We start from the raw sequence: 23,315 nt of genomic DNA, 5'->3' as shown, positions 1-23,315 counted from the left end.
ACAGCAATAGTGGACATTAAAGGTTTTAAACAAACTGATTATACAACATTTAGATTATTTCTAAGGTTTAATTGCACCTTGTTCTAAGAATTAATAAGTATTATTTTTTGCATATTTCCAATAATGAAAAAGGTCTGCTCTTCTTTTTTCTTGTACAAAAATAATAATGTTTGTATCCTCATATGCACATGCAGCATCTGCAGCTGGAGACAAGCAGACTGGCAAAAGGAGATATAAAATGTTCCTCCTGCAGCTTGCAGTCCAACTACAAAGACTGCAGGCACAGATGTTGGAATGCAAAGGCCTCAATCCTGAGTCACAAACAACCCGAAAGTGTCCAATATGAGAGCCATAAGATTATCTTACTGCTGTTTGGTTAGGACAGCAATTGGCCGAGTGATGTTTGATCAGGGATGGGGTTGCATTATTCTAGAGAGTACAGTGATGACCTTTGCTCCAAATCAAATGCTCCCTGTCTATTATATCCATTACGACAACCGACCGGCAAATTCCACTAGCCCTGGCAGTTTGCCCCATGTGCCAATGGTGGCTTGTTTCTGTGACAGGTCACCCATTGTGTCAGATGGTGCGATGACTCACTGTCAGCACCATGCATGCCCTCACCTGAATCCTACTACTTTTAGGTCCAACGTGAGCCAATTCGTGGCTGTGTAAATCCGCACTGGAGATGACGGTGCTAGACGCCCCAAAGTGGAGAGAAGACTGCAACAATGGAGGCATAACCACAACCACTACCGAGGTGCTTTCACAACACAATCAGACAGAATTTTAACCTGGCCGTTTAAGGCTAACCGTTTTGTTTTTTCACTGTAACTGCAGCGTTAATAAGCGCATCTTACTAATGTAATGTCGACCCTATTATTAGGATGCATAACAAATTATACAAAGGACCCCCCACCCTATCCTCAAGATGGATAGCTTACCTTAGTAACCACATTTTCCTTAAGTCCTGTGTGCAGCTCGAATGTCAACTCATTGTTGTTACAAGACATTCTGGTCGTGATGTTGTTTGTGGAACTTCCATTGACATAAATTGGATCCGGTCGCTCACTAATGTTTTTTGGCCTGCCTAACAGCGAGGAATGAGCTCTACTATGGTTAGTCAGATTTGCCAAAGGCTGGATACAAGTGCTGTTTGGCTGGGCGAGGAGGAAATTATCAGAGAACTGACTGAATCCAATAAATAACGCCGGAATCCATGTCAGCACAATCAGCTGTTTCTGGTACTTCCCAAATCCACCTAGAAATGGCAGAACAGAGCTGTCGATGCGTGTCAGCAAATCCGGCGACGTGGTTTCGGGTGACACGAAGCCGTTCTCAGGTTGATGGTCCCCCGTTTCGAGCTGCACCACGGCCATCGCGGTTTCCCCTACAGATGCCTCCGTTGTGTAGCGAAGCCGGGGTTGCAGTGCTACCCCCTGTCGACTCCACAATGCGTCAATACCTCCAGTTCCGGCGGTGAAAGCCGTGCGCAGTCAATCACTGGAATGGAAATAAGACGCACCTCCTTATTATCAGGAAGCACTTCCCTCCGTCTGACACCAAAACCCGTGCGGGAGTGACTGCAGACACGCGTCCTGAAACAAAAGGCGGATTGCGATGAATTGGGAAACGACGACATAAACTATCCCACGCTTTTTTCTGTCGGCTGATTCTGTTTGTGTAGGTGAGCTGTAGCACCAGAGCGAAAGAATTGCTTCCTGGGAAAGCCACAGGTAACGCACCTGCCCATGTAGGATGTGGCTAATCACTTTAACCTAACGTGGCCACTTGTAACCAGTGGTAACTACCACTTTCTCTTGCAGTCAGACAATGAACCGTAATGTAATCACATAGGTTAAATAGGCCCTGCATAAAGAAAAAAAAAGGAATTAGTACAAAGTTTGTCTGAGTGATGCTATATATTTTTGATAAACGGCCACATTGCTGTCTCGGTGTTCTTTGTAGCCTATTTATATATTTCTATAATTTAAGGATTGGGTATAATAAAGTAGTCTAAGCGTAAACCATAGATAAAAACCACATATTCTCAGATTTAAAACATCAACAACAGGTAAGATTATGTTCTGTAATGGGAAGGGGGAGGGACTGTAGTGTTGTCCCCGCCTATATTTCCAGCAAACAAAACAACTGTGCGTGCCAGCAATTTGAGCAAACAGTATTACGCGCAATAAGAAGTAGTGCTTCAGGTCTACACAAATATGACCAATTAGTGGGCTGATTTTTAACTGATGACTCGGGACAATTAAGTGAGTGGGAGCAGGTTTTAATTTGCTTTCAAACTGAAAGTAAACGGAGTTCGTTTTCTCCTAGTTAACTGTAGCCTGACTCCAAGAGAGACGGGGAAATCAATAATTTACCTTGTCTAAGACTGAACTGTAGCACATAACAACGTTTATTTAGAAGCTTGGGACGATGACCACAAACTGCTGTCTTATTGTAATTAAAAACTCACGTAGGTTTTCTTCTAAACACTGGCAGCCCCTGATTCCCTGTGTGGTATGTTTATAACTAAGATATAAACTAGTATGTTCAAGTGTACTTAAACCAATGCTCATATGGTACGGATAAAATATTTTTATTTTTTTTCTTCTTAAAGTAGTGAAAATAATCATCGATTTTTTTTTTCACCACCAGATTTGAGGTTATTAAATTGTATAAATGATTTGGCCACCTCCAGCAGCTCAGGTTTGTGTTCCAGATTTTTTTTAGCGCCTTATATCAACCTAACATCACCCCAGAACCCCAGATGGATGATTACTTTGCTTTTAAAATGTTTAATCAAAACATGGACTACAGCTTAGAAACGGTTTTGCAGTAATCACTAGTAAGCATCACCACATTAAATAGCAACCATTTTACTCAGTGAAATTTTGAGCAAATCCCTTTTTTTAAACCTTGAAGACATGTTCATAACTCACTATGATAATTATTATCAGGGCCCACAGTCACAAAATTAAAGACTACATTTACTTGGTCACTTAGTCCCCACCCCCCACCCCAAATATACAAATTCAACATCACAGACATGTTGAATAAATAACTTTCTTTTTCTTGGTTAATTGTCGGGGAGGTTCGATTCATATCTTCATAACCTATATTTATCTGACCATGTGATGGTAGACTCCTTATCTACACCACATGTGCATTTGGCAATGCCTCACCCTCCTGGCCGTTATGTGCTAGTGCATGTGTATTTTTATTTATTTATTTTTGTCTCTCTTTTTTAAAATCTTTTTTAAAACTTTTTAACAGTATTTTTTCTTCGTTTCTCAAATAAGGCATTTACTACTTACTTAGTTTGTTTTTATTATTATTTCAGGTGTGTACAGTTCCTCCTAAACGATTAATAATAAAGCAATTATAATAAATATATTTAGGTAAACTTTGATGTCATGCAAACATCTTTTATATATGACCCATATTGTACATTATACATTTTACCGTGGGTTGGAAGCGTGACCATTTTTTGGAGGGCAATGGAAGGACGATTAAGGGTGCAAATGGGCTGCGGTGTCTTGTAGTCTTTTGTTGCACACTGATGTCCCCTGGCGGCAGACTGGAACAACAGCACTGCTGTTTTCTCATTGTAGTGTATGCAGACCATTTTTAAACCACGCAACATCCAAAGCAAAAATATTTTTATTATTATTATTATTATTTACAGAAAAGTCAGTGCTGGTGAAATATGAACATGTTCATAATGTTTGTGGTGTCACCTGACTGTTACATACAGTCTAAAATTCTCCCAAAATACAGGAAAACATATTTCTCATGGTTAAAGGCCTGTTATTAATTATCATTGTATTGTGCAACATCTAATGAGTGAATTAGAAATCTACTTTATCTTGACCTTTCCTCTTTTGTCTTTTTATGTACTCTACTATGTCTACCAGGTAACAAAAAAATAAATCATTAATCACAGGGTTTATTTTCTGTATCCTATCCAAATGTTCCATTCACACAATGCTTTTGATTGTAATCCAGCATGCTTGTGAGTCAACAGAAACCAGTCAACCCTTGTACCATCACTTCATTGCGGCGGTGCTGTTTGTTATCATTCAAGCTCGCTTATTACTCCCTAGCAACTCATACAGGTGTGTCCAGGATCCGCCCCTTATGATGATATGAGTCAGCTCATGTCTGCATGAACAGGTGTGATGCTGTTCTGGCTGTCGGTGTCTGTATCACAAACCAGCTAGTGACACATGAGCTGCAAAATGTTATCACTGCAGTTTCACAGCACTCAGTATTCCAGAACTAAGTAATCTCACGTAGGCCACATTTAATGTGCTCAAATACTGCAATCCAATAATGTCCTGATCAAAACCATAGGATAACCTTTCACAGAGACAAAAAGAGCCATCATGATAGTGTTTTAGTGCAGTTTGGATTCAAAGTCTAACACAGAGTAAATGTTTGATTTATTCTTTAGGGGTCATCGTCAAAGTAAGTAAAGTAATAAAATCATAGACAATGAGAATGATTGTGGACACTATCACTGCAAAATGATAAACACACATCATGACATTAAAGCATCTTGGTTTTAAAATTCTTTCAAATATTATTGAAGAAATGAAATGACAAAAAAAGGAGGCTCATTATGAAATAGCCTATTTTGGGAACTGACGACTGAGGCATGGTCATTATGCTGTTTCTGGCTAAGGTCATGTCCTCTGTTATAGTGTCAGGAATTTGGGGGAGTTTAATGACCTGCTAAAGGATTGGCCTTTTCAAGGCTAATTATGTTTATTTATTTATTTTTATTCCAAACAAAGCCTTAAAAAAAGTGAGCAGAGTTTCTGTTTTTCTATTGCTGGATTAACAAGCGTGACAATCCCAGATCCCTGACTCATGCACTACAGCATTTTGTTTTTTGTTTTTCTTGTAAGTTATCTTGAGGAAATGTCTCTTTTACAGTATTGTTCTGCACACTGGAAAGTCTGAAGAACCATCTGTGTGGACAAGAGGTTAATGGGTGACACAGTGTCACTTGCCTGCAGTTAAATATACCAGCTGTCAGGGTTCATTTTTCCTGTTTACTCAGCGCATGATGTCAGTATCAGTGTCTGGAAATGATATCAAATGTGTGAGGTTACAGTATTAGCTGGTATCAGGGTAAGTGTGACTAATTAGACATAATGTTGGAACGTATTTGGATGGTTGAGTGAACTTATTCTTATTCAGCTTTTGCATTTGATTTAGTGACCTTCACATCTGTGTACTAGCAAAGTCCATGATGGATTTGAGACCTGGAAACAAACATTAGGTTATATATTTACTATGAGGTGAACTAAAGAGAAAGTCAACAGCCTGCTTACTTTCACCAGCGTCTCTTCCATGTATATCTGAATGAATCATGCAGACGGAAAGAATAAAGGGTGGCTTCTCCACTGCACGATGACAGATGAGTATTACCAAATCTGACTTAATGAACCATGTCTGCAGCAGTTGCAACACCTTGACTTATCTGATGCAACAAAAAGATTCCAGAGGAATTATCCTGCAGGGTAAAATGTCAGAATATCTAATGACAGAGTACAGAAAGTCCACCATCCCAGTTTTCACTTTATTGCTTTTAAAACAAAAGCTGTTACTAGACTGGTTTTAGACAAACTCTACAAGTTCAGTCTTGCAGTGTCTTTTGTTTGGGTATCATGTATCACACACACACACACACACACACACAACCCACCTGAGCTTCGATATAGGGTGTGTCTTTCCAGAGTGGGACTCTGGACTTTCGAGAAACATTTATTATCACATATTCATTTTGTGTTGCTTTGCGTTTATAAATGAAACCATATCTCGGTGAAACATTTGCACTACTGCTGAAAATATTTTGCATAGGCAAGCTATGCCAAGTTTGTCAAGCGCAATCAAAAAGTTTGACGTGGGAAACTAAGCGACTGAAAATGGTATGAAAATTCCAGTTTAGGGCGTTGGCTCCTTAAAGTCACCGGCGTCCATGCCTCCCTCCCCCAACTATCTCCTCCTCCCTGTTATCGCATGTCTGAGGGGAAGGTCGGGGAGTAAGTATGTGTCCGTTGGCTATAGGTTAAAACACCAGAGGGCACACTCAATCAGCAAAGTGAACTATTGTCACTTTCTGCTGAAAAAGATAATTGCACACACTTTACAGGATATTTTGTCCTCGTCAGATCTATCTATATTTACTTTTATCACCTATCAGCAAAATAAGATACAATCACATTCCAAGAAGTGATTGCACCTACAAATCTGCACCAACATCTTTTTTAAAACACAGACACTGTAGGTGTCTACCCCTCCCTACTATGCCTCTTTGTCTTTCTCACACCCTTTCACTCTTCAGAGCTCAGGCACAAGTGTCTTCTTCAGCACTTCTGGAAAACTAAGAACTCACATGAATTTCATTCTGACCTCAAGAATGTTGAACTCAAGATGATAAATGCTTCATGTAACCACAACCTCCATGCACTCCTCTGAGGATTCAGTGAGCTGATTGCATTGCGTCTTAATTACTGTCAGTACTTGCCAGGCTTTCATTTAAATTTATTTTTGGTCTGTATAAAGGGAGGCAAGGAGCAAACAGGAGGACACAAGGAGCTATTAATTGTGGGAAGAAAAATAGTTACAGTTAACCCTCAAGATCAATAAAGTAACAGGGAGGCTTCACAAGCACACACAAAAACATTTCAAGAATTAAATTCATGGAAAATGTGAATTGTATGGAGCGACTCCACACAGGATAAACGGAATAGCAAAATATATAATGTAAGCCTATGTGATTATTGGAGTCAGGTTAGTCCCCCCGCCTCCCCAGCTCTACTGCGTAAAGTTGGACCTCTACTGTACTTTATAATTCTATCAAGTGGTATTACAACATAAAATACGCACTTTCTGCAGAGTGAAAGGACATGCCCAGCACTTATCTTCCTGTGTTCGCTTGTGTTTCGTAAACACACCAAGGTGTGGTTTCTTTAGTCCAAAAGCAGCCAGCTTCCGTCTATTCTCAACACACCATTATCTGCGCAACAGGAGACGGGGCGGGGAGAGGCGCAAGGTCTGTCCGCTGTCCGAAAAGCAGAGAAAAAAGACAACGAAAAAGTTATTATTTTAAAATTTTAAATATAGAGAGCTACCCAAAACAAACTCATAAACAATGAGTCTGTACGGATCCCAGTCAAAACTGCCCATGAGCGGCATGAGCAGAAGTACTTCACGACCGGAGTTGTCGAATTACAGAAACGACGTGTTCGGTGGAAACGGCTTCCAAGGGGAATACCAAGCAGGGGACGGCGGAGTCACCTACACCTTCTCCAGGCACTCCGTGCACGGCGGAGGTGTCGGAGGGCAGAACATGCAAGTTAGCATGGGTGGAGGCGGCGGTGCTATCAGGTAAGTGCCCTGAAATCACCTGTTGCTTTTGAGAGTGGTGGGAAAATTGCCGGTGTATTTGTAATTGTAAAGTGTGAAATGCATACGCATATACGACGGAGAAAAGTAGCCGGGGTCTTGGGTGACGCATTAAAAAAAAGAAAAGAATGGAATTACCTGGGAGAAAGCGAAACTAGTTTATATAGTGTGCAAGGTTTTGTCAGCTGATTACTGGCAAGTTGGGAGCATTTATTTATTTTGATGAAGTAGTTCTTAAATTATATAATTGAACATGTAATCAAGCAGATAACTGGGGGGGGGGGGATCACTGGAAGCCCACCTTTGATTAGAACAAGCACACATAAAATGGAAACTGCACAGTTGACGTTGGCCTGCATTAGTGGTTAAAACTAGTCTTTCGTCAGTCACACAGCCTCGATCTCCTTACCTGGGTCGTCATTTTCTCATTTCCCCCAGGAATACGTACCCAAGTAATCCTGACGTGTTGCGCAATTTTCCGAGTCACATTGAAACATCCTCCCACTACTGTAATTCATGGTGATGTCAGCACCAAAAACTGTCGAGCTATTTCGCTTCCAATAATGTGGTGGAATAAAAAGAAAAATACTTTGCGGTGGATGTGGTGGAGTTGAAAGATTACAGCGTCTGTTTTTCCCTTTTGCACTAATCGCTCTTTTTTCTCCATAACTACTGTGGACGGGAATAAAATGCAGACTAGTCATTTTTAAGTCCTTTTTATTTCAAGAAAGTTAGATCTGCGTCTGTTCACTTCAGTTTCCGTGAAAAGCAATTCACAGCATCTGTCTTTGAAACTTTGTGTACTCAAAGCATTAAAAATCCCCAGAACCTAGCATTCATTTTCTTCATTTTTACCTCTTCTGCTTATGTTGTTACGCGAGTCGTTTACAATCATGTTAAACAAATTTTCTCTGTGTACATAAAGAAATAAATACTGCTTCATTGTTTTCTGAATAATAATCCTTTCCCCCCATGTGCAGTGCAAATGCTATTCAGCAAAAAGCCGCATTCTTGCAACAACAGTGTCATGAACAGCTGGAAAGAGCCAACATGATTCTCCGGACTGTAAGTATTTTTGGCATATTACGCGGAACCCAACAGATTTGACTTGTGTTTTTTAACCTTTGTTTTGGGGAAAATATCATATAGAATACTAAAAAAAAAGTCTTCTTAATTTAGGTGTGACAGTAGTTTAACACAATTTTGCAGCATGTAAGATGTCAGTGTGTGTTTTATGTGATTTTATAGGGGGGTTCCATGAAGGATGCTGAGAGGTTTTTACTTCTTGCTGAAGAATCCATCGAGCAGCTGAGGAACTGTAGCCAAACCATGAATCAATTGCGTATACCAAATGGTATTTTCAGAAGGTAAAACAGGATGCAGTATGTTTGTCTTTGCAAAGTGCAGGTGTACACTCGTGTGAGTGAGTCTGTGTACTGTGTTGGTTTGCATTTGCATGCATTAATTCATTACTGTGTAGCAGTATGAGTAATCCTGAATACACTTTTGTATATGTATGTGGGTTTAGAGATTACATGCACTTATAATCAGCTTGTGTATTAGTGTTTATTTTAAAAGATTCAAAGTATTTCTTTCTTTCTTTTGTAAAACTCTGCAGCATCGAACAGTTCCAGCACATGCATGGCACTATTGCTCAGCAGCTTGTGGGCAGTGTGACTATAAGACGAAATAGAGGCAGTGGAAGCTTTGAGGGGGGGAAGTTGTTTAATGATGCTATGGGCTGGATTTCCCAACAAAAGGTGAGCCCCGCATGTTCAGAGACAATAAACACAACAAATATATGCTGCATGGTTAAACTCAGCCATGGGATAGACTCGTGATCTCTGCAGAGTAACCCTGCCTTCCTTTCAGGGATCTTTGTGCCACTTTAAAAAATGCAAAAACTTTAGAAATCAGTTGTCACAATTACAGTTTTTGCACACCAATTCCTTCTTACTAGCATCAGAATCCACGTCTGACGCTTTTAGGGTCATCGTGCGAGTTGAGCTGTTTGTTCTGGCTGAATAATTGTAACTCTTTGTGTATGCATGCCTACGTGGGTGCACTAGTGTGCATCATTTTTTATGCAAAAGGAGGAAGGCAAGGTTGTGCTCTTTTTCTATCAGGCTTTCTGACCACTCGTAACTGAAACCATCTGGACAAAACCTGCCAAAACCTGATCCGTGAGTGAAAGAAGCCGAGAGGGGTGTAGGAGGATTGAAACAAAGCAGGGAAGAGAGTGCCAATGATAGACAGGGAGAGAGAGAAAGAGAGAGGTAGAAATAAATAGAGCAGGAAAAGAGAGGGTGAAAAAGCTGTGGCTGCAAAAAGTAAGGGAGTGTGATATATGACACCCTTCACTGAGTCAGTTGCTATTGGACAGGGCAGTTTAGCCTATCTCTTAACATGCTCGTGGGAAAATGGCCTCCCCAGACCTCTCACCTCACTAGAAACACACCCTATTATTCATTCAGCTTGTCCAGCCTCACCCTTCTGTGTGTCATAATTCATTTACCTGCTGTCAAAACATATTTTCTCTATCAGTCTATGCATTGCTTTTCTTAAATGGCTACAAAGCTAGAGACAGATCACCTAATGTGGCCTTGTGCTGCTAGTTAGGCTTTCAGCTAATGTGCTGACATTCCAGTACATGCCTTTGTTGACCTTTTCCTGTTAGACTTTAAACCATGCTGGTTAATGTCAGACCCTTTGTCTGTAGCGTCAGTTAAGTTTTCATAAAAGAAAAAGGGAGTGGCAAAAGAACGAAAGCCTTAAGAGAGAGGCGAGAGAGAGAGAGAGAGAGAGAACAAGTAAAGAACAGAGACTGACTTGAGTTGGTTTGCTGGCAGAGCTCCTATCAAAGCTAAGTGCTTTCAACAGGGGGGGAATAGTTGGAATAGTTGCTTAACAATGCACTTAATGATTTTATACTGACACCTAGAGGACCTACAGGGTAGGGTAGGTAAATAAGTCAAGACATGAATTTTACCGTATTATTTCATTCATTTTAATACTTAATAAACCTTCATAGGGCCAAGCATTTGGGTATTCCACATAACACTCTATTTTCCAGTTCAGTGTGTAGTTTAGCATGTTAGATAAACTGTTATTCTTCATCTTATAGCGCATGGTTGAGACCGCTCCATGGGGAGATGACTCCGCTGCCATAGAAAAGCAAATCCTAAGTCACAACAGCTTCCACAGCTCCATTCAAAGGAGCTCAGAAGTGGAACGTGCCAGAGATGAACTGGTAAGTTTTTGTCCTCTGCCTGACCCACGCTATGAAGTTTCTCATAAAGCTTGTGTTTTAGCTCAAAGGTTATTCTTTAAAACATAAAAATGCCATGCCATTCTTTGCATTAGGGGTGCATTAATGGTGCAGAAGAAGAAACTCAGGGGAGGGAGCCAATCTGACAGTTAACTGAATAACAGAAAAATAGATGACTAAATGAATACCATAATGCATCCGTCTTGAGTTACTTAATGTTTTGTTATTAAGTGTTGCATTTGTAGCGTAATGTGATATTATTGTATTGTAAGTTACCCCTTGCTTTCTATGCCCACTGTGCATTAAGTATTTTTGTGGGCATTTTCAAAATGGAGCTAAATTAAACATCTCTTTCTTTAGAGTGCAAATGGTGAAAAGTACCACCTCTCCCTACTGGACCAAGAATGGGAAAGCATGATGGTAAAAAAACAACAATAATAACAATACTAATAAAACCTAAATAAATAAATAACCTCTTAGAAACATGTTTTAGTTTGTTGGAGTCTTTAGTTTTCACATCATTATCATTATTACAATTTGAAATTTGCTTTGTTTCAGAAAATGTCCCACAGCCGTCTGAATCAGCTGCGTGAGCTTCAGAACATCATCGAGGAGATCTCCCAGGCCATCATTTGGGTGAACGAGAGAGAGGAGGAAGAACTAATCTTTGACTGGGGAGACAAGAACATTGACTATTACATCCCTAAGAAGCAAGAGAGCTACTCTGTGAGAATCGCCTTTTCTTTTTTCCTTATGTCTTGTGTGTTTTGGTTCTCTGGGCATTATGGAGTCCTTACTTTCTGTTTTGTTTCGGTTTGTGACAGAGGCTGATGAGAGACCTGGAGGTGAAGGAGAAAGATTTAAACAAGCTGAAGGTGAAATCAGACAGCCTTCTGGCCAACAGCCATCCTGCCTCTGATAAGATTGATGTAAGGTGTTCTGGTTTCTTTTTCATTTTAATTTCAAACAGTGCATTATTCTGCAGTTTTGTGCTGAGATGTCCATTTGTGCTCACAGGCCTACATGGACACCTTACAGACCCAGTGGAGCTGGCTTCTGCAGATCACTAAATGCATCCATGTTCATTTGAAAGAGAATTCTGCCTACAGCCAAGTAAAAGCTCATATCTACCTCTGGTTTGATTAAAAAAAAGTATATAGCCTTGTATGTTTTTATGTAACCAATAACAAACCTTTATTCCTCAGTTTTTCAAGGAGGCCAATGAGACCTATATGAAGCTACAGAAGCAGCACGAGACAATTCGAAGCAAATTCACTTGTGACAAGAACACACCCCTGGACAAACTCACCGAACTCCTGAAAAACCTGGAGGTATATTTTTGTAGTGCTTGGTTACAATACCACGGGAAAAACCTAAATGTTATTCCTGTACATGCTAAACTCAAACTTTTCCTCTTAAGTGACATGGAAATCATTAAGGCCAGTTTTTTAAAGACTACATGAAAGTATCTAACTTTTATAGCTCAGTTAAGAACTTCAATTTGCTCTCACACAGACAGAGAAAGCACGCATCATGGAGAATAAGAGGCAGGTCCAAAGTCTGGTCAGCAAGTCCAAGTCTATTGTCAGGCTGAAGCCTCGCAACCCCGAGGAAAAGAGCAGCGGCCCGATCATGGTCCAGGCCTTATGTGACTTTAAACAAGACCAGGTAAGATGCATTTTTACACCCACGCACATATGAATAGAATAGAAGAGTTAAATCTTGCAGGTATAATTCAGTATGATCTGCGTGTTTCAGAAAGGTATTATGAAAGGAAATGAGGGCATCCTGAAGGACAACTCACAGCGCAGCAAGTGGCTTGTGACGGGGCCAGGAGGTCTCGACATGATGATTCCCTCGGTGTGCCTGCTCATCCCCCCGCCAAACCCTCTCAGCATCGGAATCGCCACCAAGTAAGAAACATTCAGTCACGTATTGATTTAGCCTGCTGAAGCTCATCTTATTCTTCTGTTCTATAGAATGTGATGCTTTGCTTCATATACAGTACTGGATGCATTGTGGGGCATTTTTTTTCTGCAGTTTTGCTTTATCCAGTTCTTCCTTGTGGTGACTTTGTCATAATTCTTTCTACATTTGCAGTTTCTTTTAAAAAGTGACTGTTTGCTTGTGCCGTTCCCCAGAAATGAGCAGTATTATGAAGCCATCATGAGCATCTGGAATCAACTCTTCATCAACATCAAGAGTCTCATTTCCTGGCAGTATTGCCTGAAAGACATCGATTACATCAACTCTCTCACCATCACCATGGTAAGATCACAAAAAACATTAAAATGAAATGTTGCATTCATAATAAGCAAAGTTTCTGTTTGCTCCTGTTTCCATTGTTTCATCGTGCCTGGTGCTGTGTCTAACCCTTCTCAATTGTCCTGCAGCTGTCAAAGATGCGTCCTGAGGAGTACCGCAACGTCATCAAAGGACTGGAGACTCATTACCAGGAGTTCATGCGTACCAGTCAAGGTTCTGAAATGTTTGGGGAAGAAGAAAAGAAATTAATCCAGGGCAACTTTGACAAGGCCCAGGCCCACTATGATACACTGGTCATCCAGCTGCCTGCGTACAGTGAGTTTAAATTCTCTTTGCCCTATTCCTACGAGTGTAACGGTTTGTTACTTTGGATTGTTATGACCTTTTTCTTCTCGTTACAATTGCCTGCTTTACCATGCTAGCAAAGCTGGCTTTGAGCAGCAGATTTAACTATGAATAAAAATTACTTTTATTCATTTATATTAATCTTAATCAGTATTTTGTAATCAGTTTATATTCTGGAGTTTAGCAGTTGTATTAGTCATTATGAGCCATTGTTAAAAGTGTAAAACAAAAATCCAAAACCAAAGACCAGGGTGTATGCTTCACACATGAATGTTGTATAAGGGCAAACCAGCACAATTCTTTGAAGTTGATTTTTTAAGAAAATAGTGCTTTTATGTCAATAAATTCATCTTTGTCATTCAATAAAGGGGAGAAAGAGACAGAATCCCAAAAAGTGGAAAAGGTCAAGGTGACCAAAATCTCTACCCCAAAACCCAATAACCAGACTGCACCACCGAGCTCCTCCTTAAGTCTCACACTGCTCACTAGTCTGCATGAGCTTCGACGCAGGCTGGAGTTGGCTGAATCCGGTCTTACCAGTCATCTCCACATTCCTCTGGGGGATAACAGTGTGTATGAGTGCTCAGTGCATATTCAGAAGCTCCAGGTAATTTATTCTTATAAAGTATAAATAAAATGTACAAAATATAGATAATACTCACATTGTATTACATAAGATAATTTGCAGTCTATTAGCAATGATAGCATCATGAAACCCTCATTTTGAAAGGGAAAAAAAAAGAAATTTCAAGATTTGATTTAACTGAATATCAGATAATATTAATTTCTAGACTATGAACCAAGACCTGGACTCAATTTACGATGAGTACTTGCGCCTCCGAGAGATGATTACAAAGCAGCTGGAAGGGATTCCTGCGGACTCGGAGCAAGCCAAGTTCCTTCGCGCTGAATTAGATGTAATCAGTCAAAAACTTGCAGGCCTGCAGGACCTCCAGTCAACCTACCTTCAGAGGTACGTTATATCCATTCTGTCATGATTGAGTAAATGCTGTTTTTAAAAAAAAAAAAAAAAAAAAAAAAGTGATAAAGTGTAGGAACAGAAGTTGTAGTTGTTCTCACAAGTTCAATATCCTTAACATTATTTTTTAATGTCTTGACTACATTTTTGCAACAGACTATCAGCACTTAAGGCCTTGCTTCAGAGCCTTATCCAGGTCGAGGATATCATTAAAGTTCACGAGGCCCGACTGACCGAGAAGGAGACCAGCTCTCTGGATCCTCGGGAGCTGGAAAACCAGCGCCTCACACTAAAGGTTTGATGCACATTTTATATTTTCACAAGTGTTGTCTCTTGCTTTGCTGGAATGTAATCCTTCTCTGAGCTCCCATCTGTATCTTAGAATTGTATCATCTAGGCGGGCAAGAACAAAAAATACATGAGTAAATAAATAATATCAGCCTATATTCCAGTATCAGTATGTCTGCGGTAGAGTAATATAGGCTACTAATATGGCTTGAATGATGTAAAAATAGTGTATTATTAATAAGCTTTTCAGCTTTCTTTGAAAGCAAGTTGCTCTGAAGGTTATAATTCAGAGCCAGTATTAAATGGCTCATCAGGCTATAAAATGTGTTATAACAATGTTATAATTCTGGTCATTTTTCTGCATGACGAGTTGCTGCCATTTCTTTATGACACATTTTAAATGGCACACTTAAAATTTTTATAGGAGTGTTTTGACATTGCAGCTGCTTTTTTGCATGTAGGGATCGAAATCTACAATCATTTTGCTTGGCTCCTTTTTACTAGCAGTGATCAAATAATAACCAGTTCATTTTGGTGATAAAAACCTGAGATTTTACTTTGACTCAACACTATTAAGAGTTTAGTCTTTTGATACCTTTTTTGTGTGTATGAAATAACCAGATGCCAATGTCTGCTTTTGTCTCAAGTTAAGTTTTTTTTTTTTTTTTTTTTTTTTTAATATATCAAAATCATGACATACATTGTCCAAGTGTGCAGCACCAGTTTTAAAAATGTAATGTGGTTTAGATAAATGGTTCTAAGTATTCTTTTTTTGCGTCTGTTATTCTGTATTGTAGCAAATGAAGAGTGATTTGGAACAGAAAAGAGACCTGCTGACATCTATGGAGTCTGAGCTTTCTACAGCAGTGCACTTGAATGGTCAAATTTCTGACTCCTTCCACAAATGCGACATAGATTTATCCAAATACTCAGTTTTGGTGCGTCAGTTGACTGACCGCTGGCGCCGCATCCAATCACAGATAGATAGCAGGTATGGTAGAATTATTCGTCCATGTTCATATTGGTCCAATACTTATTTTTCTGTGTTGCCCATTCATCATTGCTGGTAACAACACTAAAAATATTCTTTCATTCCTTCCACTTCCTTTTCCTTCAGAGTGTGGGACCTGGAGAAGCAGGGGAATCAGTTAAAGCATTATCAGCAGGGCAGCACTTCCCTGGAACAGTGGATAGACAATGCCAGGAAGCGCCAGGACACCCTTCAGACCATTAAGATCAGTGACATCCAGACCCTAATGGACCACCTTAATCAGCAGAAGGTATGTCTTTCTCTGTTTACATCATGTTTATTGTTTTGTATTGTTTTGAACTGGCCTGGTCTGATTTTGACTTGGAAATATCTACTATTTACTGCTATGTGTTTCATGGATTTTGTATTATTCAGCAACAACTCTGTTTGTTTTGTTTTGTTTTAATGTATAGGCACTTCACAGTGAAATCAAAGGAAAGAAAGAGAAAGTAGAGGATGTACAGAAAAATGCAGACACATGTGCAGCCTCTATAAAGGTCGGTAGTTGAATTTAAAATGCAGTTATACATCTAAAAGTGTGCTAGACTAGACAGCAAAATGAAAGTTTATGTTGCGTTGTATGTTTTCAGGACTATGAGCTGCAGCTGGCTTCTTACAGTTCAGGCCTGGAAACTCTTCTTAATGTTCCCATCAAGAGAACTATGCTGCAGTCCCCTGCTTCTGCTGTCAGACAAGAGGTATGGACGTTGGCCTTCAAACACTTTGCTCTAATCACCTTTTCATATGCATATTTATTAATATTCTAACTTTATGTTTATTGTGAGCATTGCCATTGTTAGTATTGTACATTTGGAAAACAAGTTAGCCGTTGTATATTTTTGGAGTTATTGGTTAATTGCCATTTGTTTGTTGAATTGAACAGTGGATACTTTCTTTATAGGTTTATATAATATAATTAAAGTTACTCCCTTATTTCTTTGTGTCCTTTAAACATGTAATCATTACCAAATTACTCATCATCTGTTCATTTTGTCTCATCAGGCAGGTGACCTACAGACTCATTATATAGAGCTACTTACCCGCTCTAGTGACTACTACAAGTTCTTAGGGGAGTTGCTGAAGAACATGGAAGAGCTGAAGGTGGTTACTGAATTTGCATATTGTTGTTTAAAAACTAGTATTTCTGTTAATTAATGATATTTTAATAATAAATTCTAATATTAGAAAAGAATGAATGATAAATTTAAAAAGAGGTTTATGTGAGAGTATGACAGGATGTAACTGATGTGCTTTCTGTTTTCGCCCTTTCTTTCCTCAGATAAGGAACACCAAGATTGAGATGCTTGAGGAGGAACTGAGGCGTCTGAAGGAGGACCTCAATGATCGTAACCAGAAAAACAAGTCTCTGGAGGATGCTATGGCCCAGTATAAGATGGAGCTTAGTCAGTTACAAGATCAAGTCATTTGTACTGAGGAAGTGAAGAGAACCTCAGTAATACAGGTTAATGCTGCCAAGGAGAGCCTGGACAGCACACAGAGCAAGCTTCATGAGCTTAATGATGAGCTGACGCGTATTAAATACCAACTTGATGAAGAAAAACGGAAAAGGAGGCTGGCAGAGGAGCGCTACAACAGCCAACAAGAGGAGTATGAAGGGGCTGTTCGCCGCAGACAGAAAGAACTGGAAGAACTCAGCTGGACTAAGATTGACTTAGAAAAGGCAGTGAAAGACAAGGAACGTGAAGTTGAGAGGATGAAGATGCAGCTGGAGGAGGAGGCAGCACGTCGACGAAATGCTGAATCTGAAATGTCAAAGGTAAGAACACAGTGCACCCAGGAGATTAATCAACTTAAGCAGACATACGAGACAGAGATCCACGTTACCAAGACCACAATCCTGAAAGCCTCACAGCAGAAAGAAGAAGACGCAACAGAGCTGAGGCTGCAACTTGAAAGACTCGCTGCTGAGAAGAGAGATGTAGAGGAGGAGCTGAGGAGACTGAGGCAGGCGATTGCTATTACAGAGGAGCAGAAAAGCAGGGCAGAACAGGAGGTCAACCAGCAGAGGGCCTCAGTGGCACAAGAGACTAGGGTGCGCAGTGAGCTGGAGGTGCAGCTGATAACACTCAAGCAGCAGAGAGAAGAGAATGAGCTCAAGTTGAAGGAATCCACCAGAAACAATCAGGAAAAGTCCCGGGAAATCAGCGTCCTAACATTTAACCTGGAGGAAGAAGGGAAGAAGCGGAGAGCTCTGGAGTTGGAAATAAATCACCTGAAACAAGCTGAGGCAGAGCTGAAGACAAAGAACACTTCATATCAGGAGACAATTAACAAACTGAAAGTGTCTGAGCAGGAGATCCGTATCACTCGAGTGGAGCTGGAAAAGCAGGCCAGTGAGAAAACTAAGGCTGAGCAGAATTATGCCAGGCTGCAGAGCCGTGTCAGGGAACTTCAAAGCTCTCTGGATGGGAAAGAAGCTGAGCTGGCAAAGCAGAAGCAGGCAACTCAGGAGGAGTTCACTCGTAGAAAGCGAATGGAGGCTGAGTTGGAGAGGATGACACATACTTGCAGAGAGCATACCACCACAATTAGCTCGCTAAAATCAATTCAGATAGAGGCTTCCACCTCTGGGAGAAAGTATGAGCAGGATCTCAAGGCTCTTCAGGAGGCTCTGGATAAGAGTCTGAGGGATCACAAAGCTACAAAGGAGGAACTGGCAAGTGTAACAGCTGAGCTGAAGATACAGAAACAGAAGCTCCAGCAGGAATTGACCCGTATTCAAGAACTAAACCTGCGTAATGAAAGCCTTTATAAGACTATTGAGGAGAAGAGCCGCCAACTTAATGAGTATACCACAGAGATTGAGAAGCTAAAGACTCTGACACAGAACCTCACAAAGGAGAGACTGAAATTGGAGGAGGAGCTGAGAACCGTTAGACAAGAGAAAAATGAGATGAAGCTCAGCAAAGATGCTATTGATGGAGAAAGTGCTACTCAGATTTCAGCCTTGCATGTCCAACTCCAGAGTAGCATCAAGAGGACGTCAGAGCTCCAGGGTCTCATCAATGACCTAACCAACGAGAGAGAAAAGCTTAAATCGGAAATAAACAAATTCCAAAAGCAGTCAATTGAGGTATTTTTGATTGTACTGACGGATCATTACCAATCATCACATCTAATGATAATAAGCGCTCCTTGCATGACTTGGTATACATGCAATAAAAGTGAGCCTGATATCAGAGTAGCCGTCTATAATTTGTGATTTGCCTCTTTTAGCTTAGCATTTTTGCATGTTTTTACTTACTTACAAAATAGCTATGCATTTCATTTACCCATTCACTTATGGCACTTATGAACTTCATTCTTACCATTAAACAGTTTAACACTAACATGCTGGTATGCACAAATATGTACGTTAGTTCAGACAGGTCTAACAAATGAAGGACATGTAATTTAATCTAAATTGTTTGTATTCTATATGTGGGAAAATGTCTTGCATACATGACAATATACTTTCTTATCTCTTCACAGACTTCGCTTGTGGTGCAAGAATCCCAAAGCAAATACAGTGAGCTGCTGCTGGAGAAGGATAGTTTTCTGTCCAGGATTAAACTGTTGGAGCAGGACAAGACTCGTCAGCTGCGGTTAGAAGAGGAGCTCAATCGCATCAAAGTCACACTAGAGTCCGAGCGTCGAAACAAACAACAGCTGCAGGAAGAGAAAAATTCAATTTTCAAGGAGCTAAGCACTATAAAGAGCCAGTATGAGCTGAAAAGTTCTCAGATTAGGCAGTGCGAGTCAGACAGAGATAGAGCCGATCGAGAGAGGCTTTCCCTCAAGAGCGAGATCGAGAGGCTCATGAGGGAGCTAACGAGTATTGAAGAAAGGTACAAGAGCCGTCTGTTGAGCTCAGAGAAAGAGGCAAAAGAGCTGGCTCTCAAGAAGGAGTCCCTGGAAAGAGAAATACGCAGACTGCAGCAGAGACCCAACACTCTGAATATGCAGACCCAGACAGATGATAAGGTCCAAACCATTGATCCTTCAAAGCTTCTGTTTGACAGCGTGCGCCGCAAAGTTACAGCCCATCAGCTTTGCGACTGTGGTATCATTAGTAAAGCTACTCTAGATGAACTCCTAAAGGGAAGACGGACAGTGAGCGAGGTAGCTGCAGACATCCAGGTTAACCTTAAGGGCAGTGGCATCATTGCTGGTATGACATCTACTTCTCAAAGGAAAATCCCGTTCACTGAAGCCAAAAACAAGAATATGCTCAGCCCAGAGAGTGCCCTTAAGCTTCTGGAAGCTCAGGCAGCAACAGGCTACATAGTGGATCCTGCATTTAATGAGAAGATGCCTGTGGATACCGCCTGTTCAAGAGGGATTGTAGACACGGAAGACAGAGATACCTTGTTGAAAGCTGAAGCTGCTAGCACAGGTTTCAAAGATCCATACTCTGGCAAAGTGTTATCTGTGGGTCAGGCTTGCAAACAAGGCCACATAGACAAAGAGACAACCATCCGCTTGCTCCAGGCTCAAGAGTCTGTTGGGGGTATACTGGATCCTGTTTTGGGTGTCTTCCTACCAAAAGATCTGGCCTTGGACCGCAATCTTATTGACGAGGACCTCTACAGGGCTCTGACTAAAAAACCAACCTGCTATCTGGATCCAACAACTGGACAGAAGACAACTTACAATGACCTTCGGATGAAGTGTACAGTGGAACCTGTTTCTGGCTTGCTTCTGATCTCTGGTCCAGAAAAACCCTTGACAGTGAAAGGTCTCCGTGGTGAAGTCTCTGTCTCGGAACTCATCGAATCTGAACTTCTGGATGAAACTGACTTGCAGAAGCTCAGTCAGGGCAAACTCACTAGCAGAGATATTGAAGACAAGCTAAAGACCTATCTCCATGGCTCTACCTGTATTGCCGGGATCTATGATGAAGCCAATGACAGAATACTACCTTTTTATCAGGCAATGAAGGAGGGTCTGCTTATGAGAGGCACCACGTTGGAGCTTCTTGAGGCCCAGGCTGCTTCTGGCTTCATAGTTGATCCAGTCAACAATGTTTTCTTGACAGTGGAAGACGCCAGCAAGAGGGGTCTGATAGGGAAGGAGTTTAAGAACAAGCTGTTGTCTGCAGAGAAGGCAGTAATAGGATACAGAGACCCAAACACAGGAAAAACTATATCCCTCTTCCAAGCTATTGAGAAAGATCTTATTGAGAAGGGTCATGGAATCCGACTGCTCGAGGCTCAGATTGCCAGTGGTGGGATTATTGACCCCAAAGAGAGCCATCGTATTGATGTTGCTGTTGCCTATAAGAGAGGATACTTTGATGAGGAGATGAATGAAATCTTATCTTATGAAGGGGATGACACAAAAGGATTCTTTGATCCTAATACCAAGGAAAATCTGACATATCTTCAGCTGAAGGAAAGGTGCATCAAAGATGAAAAAACAGGTCTATTACTGCTGCCACTAAGAGACAAGAGAAAGCCCCAGAAGACGCAGGAAAGCCGCACAAATGTCCTACGCAAGAGGCGGGTTGTAATCGTTGATCCAGACACTGGGCTTGAAATGTCAGTGAGAGAGGCCTACCACCGTGAGCTGATTGACTACGATACTTTCCTGGACTTGTCAGAGCAGGAGTGTGAGTGGGAGGAAATAACTATAACAGGGTCAGATGGCTCTGCACGCTTGGTTATAGTAGATAGAAAAACTGGAATCCAACATGATATTCAAGACTGCCTAGAGCGTGGTGTCATTAACCAGAGCACTTTGGATAAGTATCGTGCTGGAACAATGACCTTGACCCAATTTGCTGACGAAATTGCCAGCAGAAGCAGCAGCCTTGAAATGACCATTGCAGCCAGCAATGTTGATGACATGATCACCTGCAGCAGCCCCACCCACACAACACCATCTTCTCCTACTGTCCGTAAACGCTTCAACAGTATATCTATTACAGTCTCTCCCCCTGAGATGTTTGATGACCACAGCCCTGTGGGGGCTATATTTGACACAGAGACCTTGGAGAAAATAACTGTTAGTGAAGCGCTTAGAAGAGGCATAGTTGACACTCTTACAGCACAGAGGTTGCTGGAGGCCCAGGCATGCACAGGTGGTATCATCAACCCTGCTACTGGTGAGAGACTGTCACTGCAAGATGCTGTCCATCAGAGCATCATTGATGAAAGCATGGCCAGTAAACTGAAACCTGCCCAGAAAGCTTATGTTGGCTTTGAGGATGTGAAGACTAAAAGAAGGATGTCTGCGGCAGAAGCAGTCAAGGAGACATGGCTGCCTTATGAGGCTGGCCAGAGATTTTTGGAGTTTCAGTACCTGACAGGGGGCCTGATTGAACCTGGCACTGGACGTCGCGTCAGTATTGAAGAGGCTATCCGCAGAAAATGGCTAGATGGTCAGGGGGCCCGGAAGCTTCAAGACACTCGGAACCACCAGAAGAACCTGACCTGTCCCAAGACTAAACTGAAAATATCCTACAAAGAAGCCATGGACAGCTGCATGGTGGAGGAAAGCAATGGCATGAAGATGCTGCAAGCCTCATCTGTGTCTACCAAGGGAATCAGCAGCCCTTACAATGTCTCTAACCCAGGATCTCGCTCTGGCTCAAGGGCTGGGTCTCGTACCGGCTCGAGGAGTGGATCACGTAGAGGCAGTGTGGATTACACCTCTACTATGACCTTTACATCCAGCAGCAGTACCATTTATAGTTCTAACACACACTTTTAATTCACTCCACAGAATGATAATAATTAATCACATAAGAGTAGCATGTCTTTTGCAGTTTGCTTGTTTGCTTTTTTTTTTTTTTATAACCATTTTTAAAAAAAAAACAAAACAAAAAAGAAGTATTGTACTTAAAAGATTGGGGAGGTGTTTTGTTTTTGTTTGTTTTTTTATTTTTTTTAGACCTTTTTTGTTTGCAGGTTGTAATGATAAGTTTCAATATTAGATGCTGAGTGCTATTTACACCTTTATCACAATAGATTTTTAGTAGATATAACCTTATTTCAGTTCATTTTACTACATGATGACTTTTTATAACAATATATAATAAATGCCTGTTGATTTCATCTTTAACGTGACCTCTGAATAAATTTCGCTTTTGTTGTGTTGTGTGAACATGACAGGTTAATTCATGCATTATTGAAAGAACATTTGTTGTTGTTGTTAATTGGAAATCCTGAGGCTTAGCAATATATGTTTTACATTGCAATACAACATATTTTACATTGTAACTGTAGAAAATTGTTGCTACTAAAATGCTGTTGCCCGCTATCAAAATAAAGTTGTTACAGAATTTTACATGCCTTTTTGTCCTGGTTCATTTAAATTAGCTGTTGCGTGTATGAGGAGAAGATAGCTAGACAGCATTGTTTATAAGGATGACTCTGATTGTAATGCTAAAGTTGTTCTGGGATCCCTGTTTAAATGCAACTCACTATATTACCCTTGATCTTACACAGATTGAGAGTGAAGTTTCACTCTTCAGTTGATTGATGGTGGCTTGAAATATCTGTTAATAAACTACATAAATAAATAAAAACATTGCATAAGATATCATGAAAGATCCATGATTTACCTTCTGAAGGAGGTTGATTTGGATCACTGGAGATCCTCATATGTGTAATTTGAACTCGGTCTATGTTAATGTAATAAAGTGACTATTCTAAAAAAAACAAAAACAAAAACTAACGGTTTGAATATTCGTAATACACCTGTGAACTACTGAGGAA

At 40.7% G+C, this 23,315-nt stretch overlaps 2 protein-coding genes across 3 annotated transcripts in view; one reads left to right on the top strand and one right to left on the bottom strand.

Annotated features, from left to right (window-relative positions):
* The window catches only part of LOC113010060 (solute carrier family 22 member 23-like), a 38,311-nt gene extending 36,462 nt beyond the window's left edge, over positions 1-1,849 (bottom strand). Inside the window, exons 1-2 of the mRNA XM_026148879.1 lie at positions 1,746-1,849; positions 945-1,598 (exon numbers count right to left, since the gene is read on the bottom strand). Of these exons, the coding sequence (XP_026004664.1) occupies positions 945-1,379 (435 nt within the window). The 5' untranslated portion in view covers positions 1,380-1,598; positions 1,746-1,849. The remainder of the gene's footprint in view (positions 1-944; positions 1,599-1,745) is intronic.
* Positions 1,850-5,336: 3,487 nt separating this feature from the next.
* dspa (desmoplakin a) lies at positions 5,337-22,884 on the top strand. Of its 2 annotated transcripts, none has more exons than XM_026148870.1 (24): positions 5,337-7,401; positions 8,400-8,484; positions 8,668-8,786; positions 9,038-9,179; positions 10,544-10,669; positions 11,048-11,107; positions 11,246-11,413; positions 11,512-11,616; positions 11,705-11,800; positions 11,893-12,018; positions 12,203-12,355; positions 12,446-12,600; positions 12,829-12,955; positions 13,081-13,267; positions 13,666-13,904; positions 14,089-14,270; positions 14,433-14,571; positions 15,362-15,555; positions 15,682-15,844; positions 16,008-16,091; positions 16,185-16,292; positions 16,597-16,695; positions 16,874-18,688; positions 19,087-22,884. In XM_026148870.1, exons 1-24 carry the CDS (start codon positions 7,166-7,168, stop codon positions 22,306-22,308), a joined length of 8,130 nt encoding a protein of 2,709 aa, XP_026004655.1. In that variant the 5' UTR covers positions 5,337-7,165; the 3' UTR covers positions 22,309-22,884. The 2 variants fall into 2 exon arrangements, with proteins under 2 accessions (XP_026004655.1, XP_026004656.1); XM_026148871.1 differs by having other exon boundaries at positions 5,339-7,401; positions 16,874-17,371.
* Positions 22,885-23,315: the final 431 nt, after the last annotated feature.

This window comes from Astatotilapia calliptera, chromosome 18, assembly GCF_900246225.1.
Source record: "Astatotilapia calliptera chromosome 18, fAstCal1.2, whole genome shotgun sequence".
In the NCBI taxonomy this organism is placed as follows: Eukaryota; Metazoa; Chordata; class Actinopteri; order Cichliformes; family Cichlidae; genus Astatotilapia; species Astatotilapia calliptera.
The sequence above is the reverse complement of the archived record's forward strand: the minus strand, read 5'-3'. Positions and strand labels throughout refer to the sequence as shown.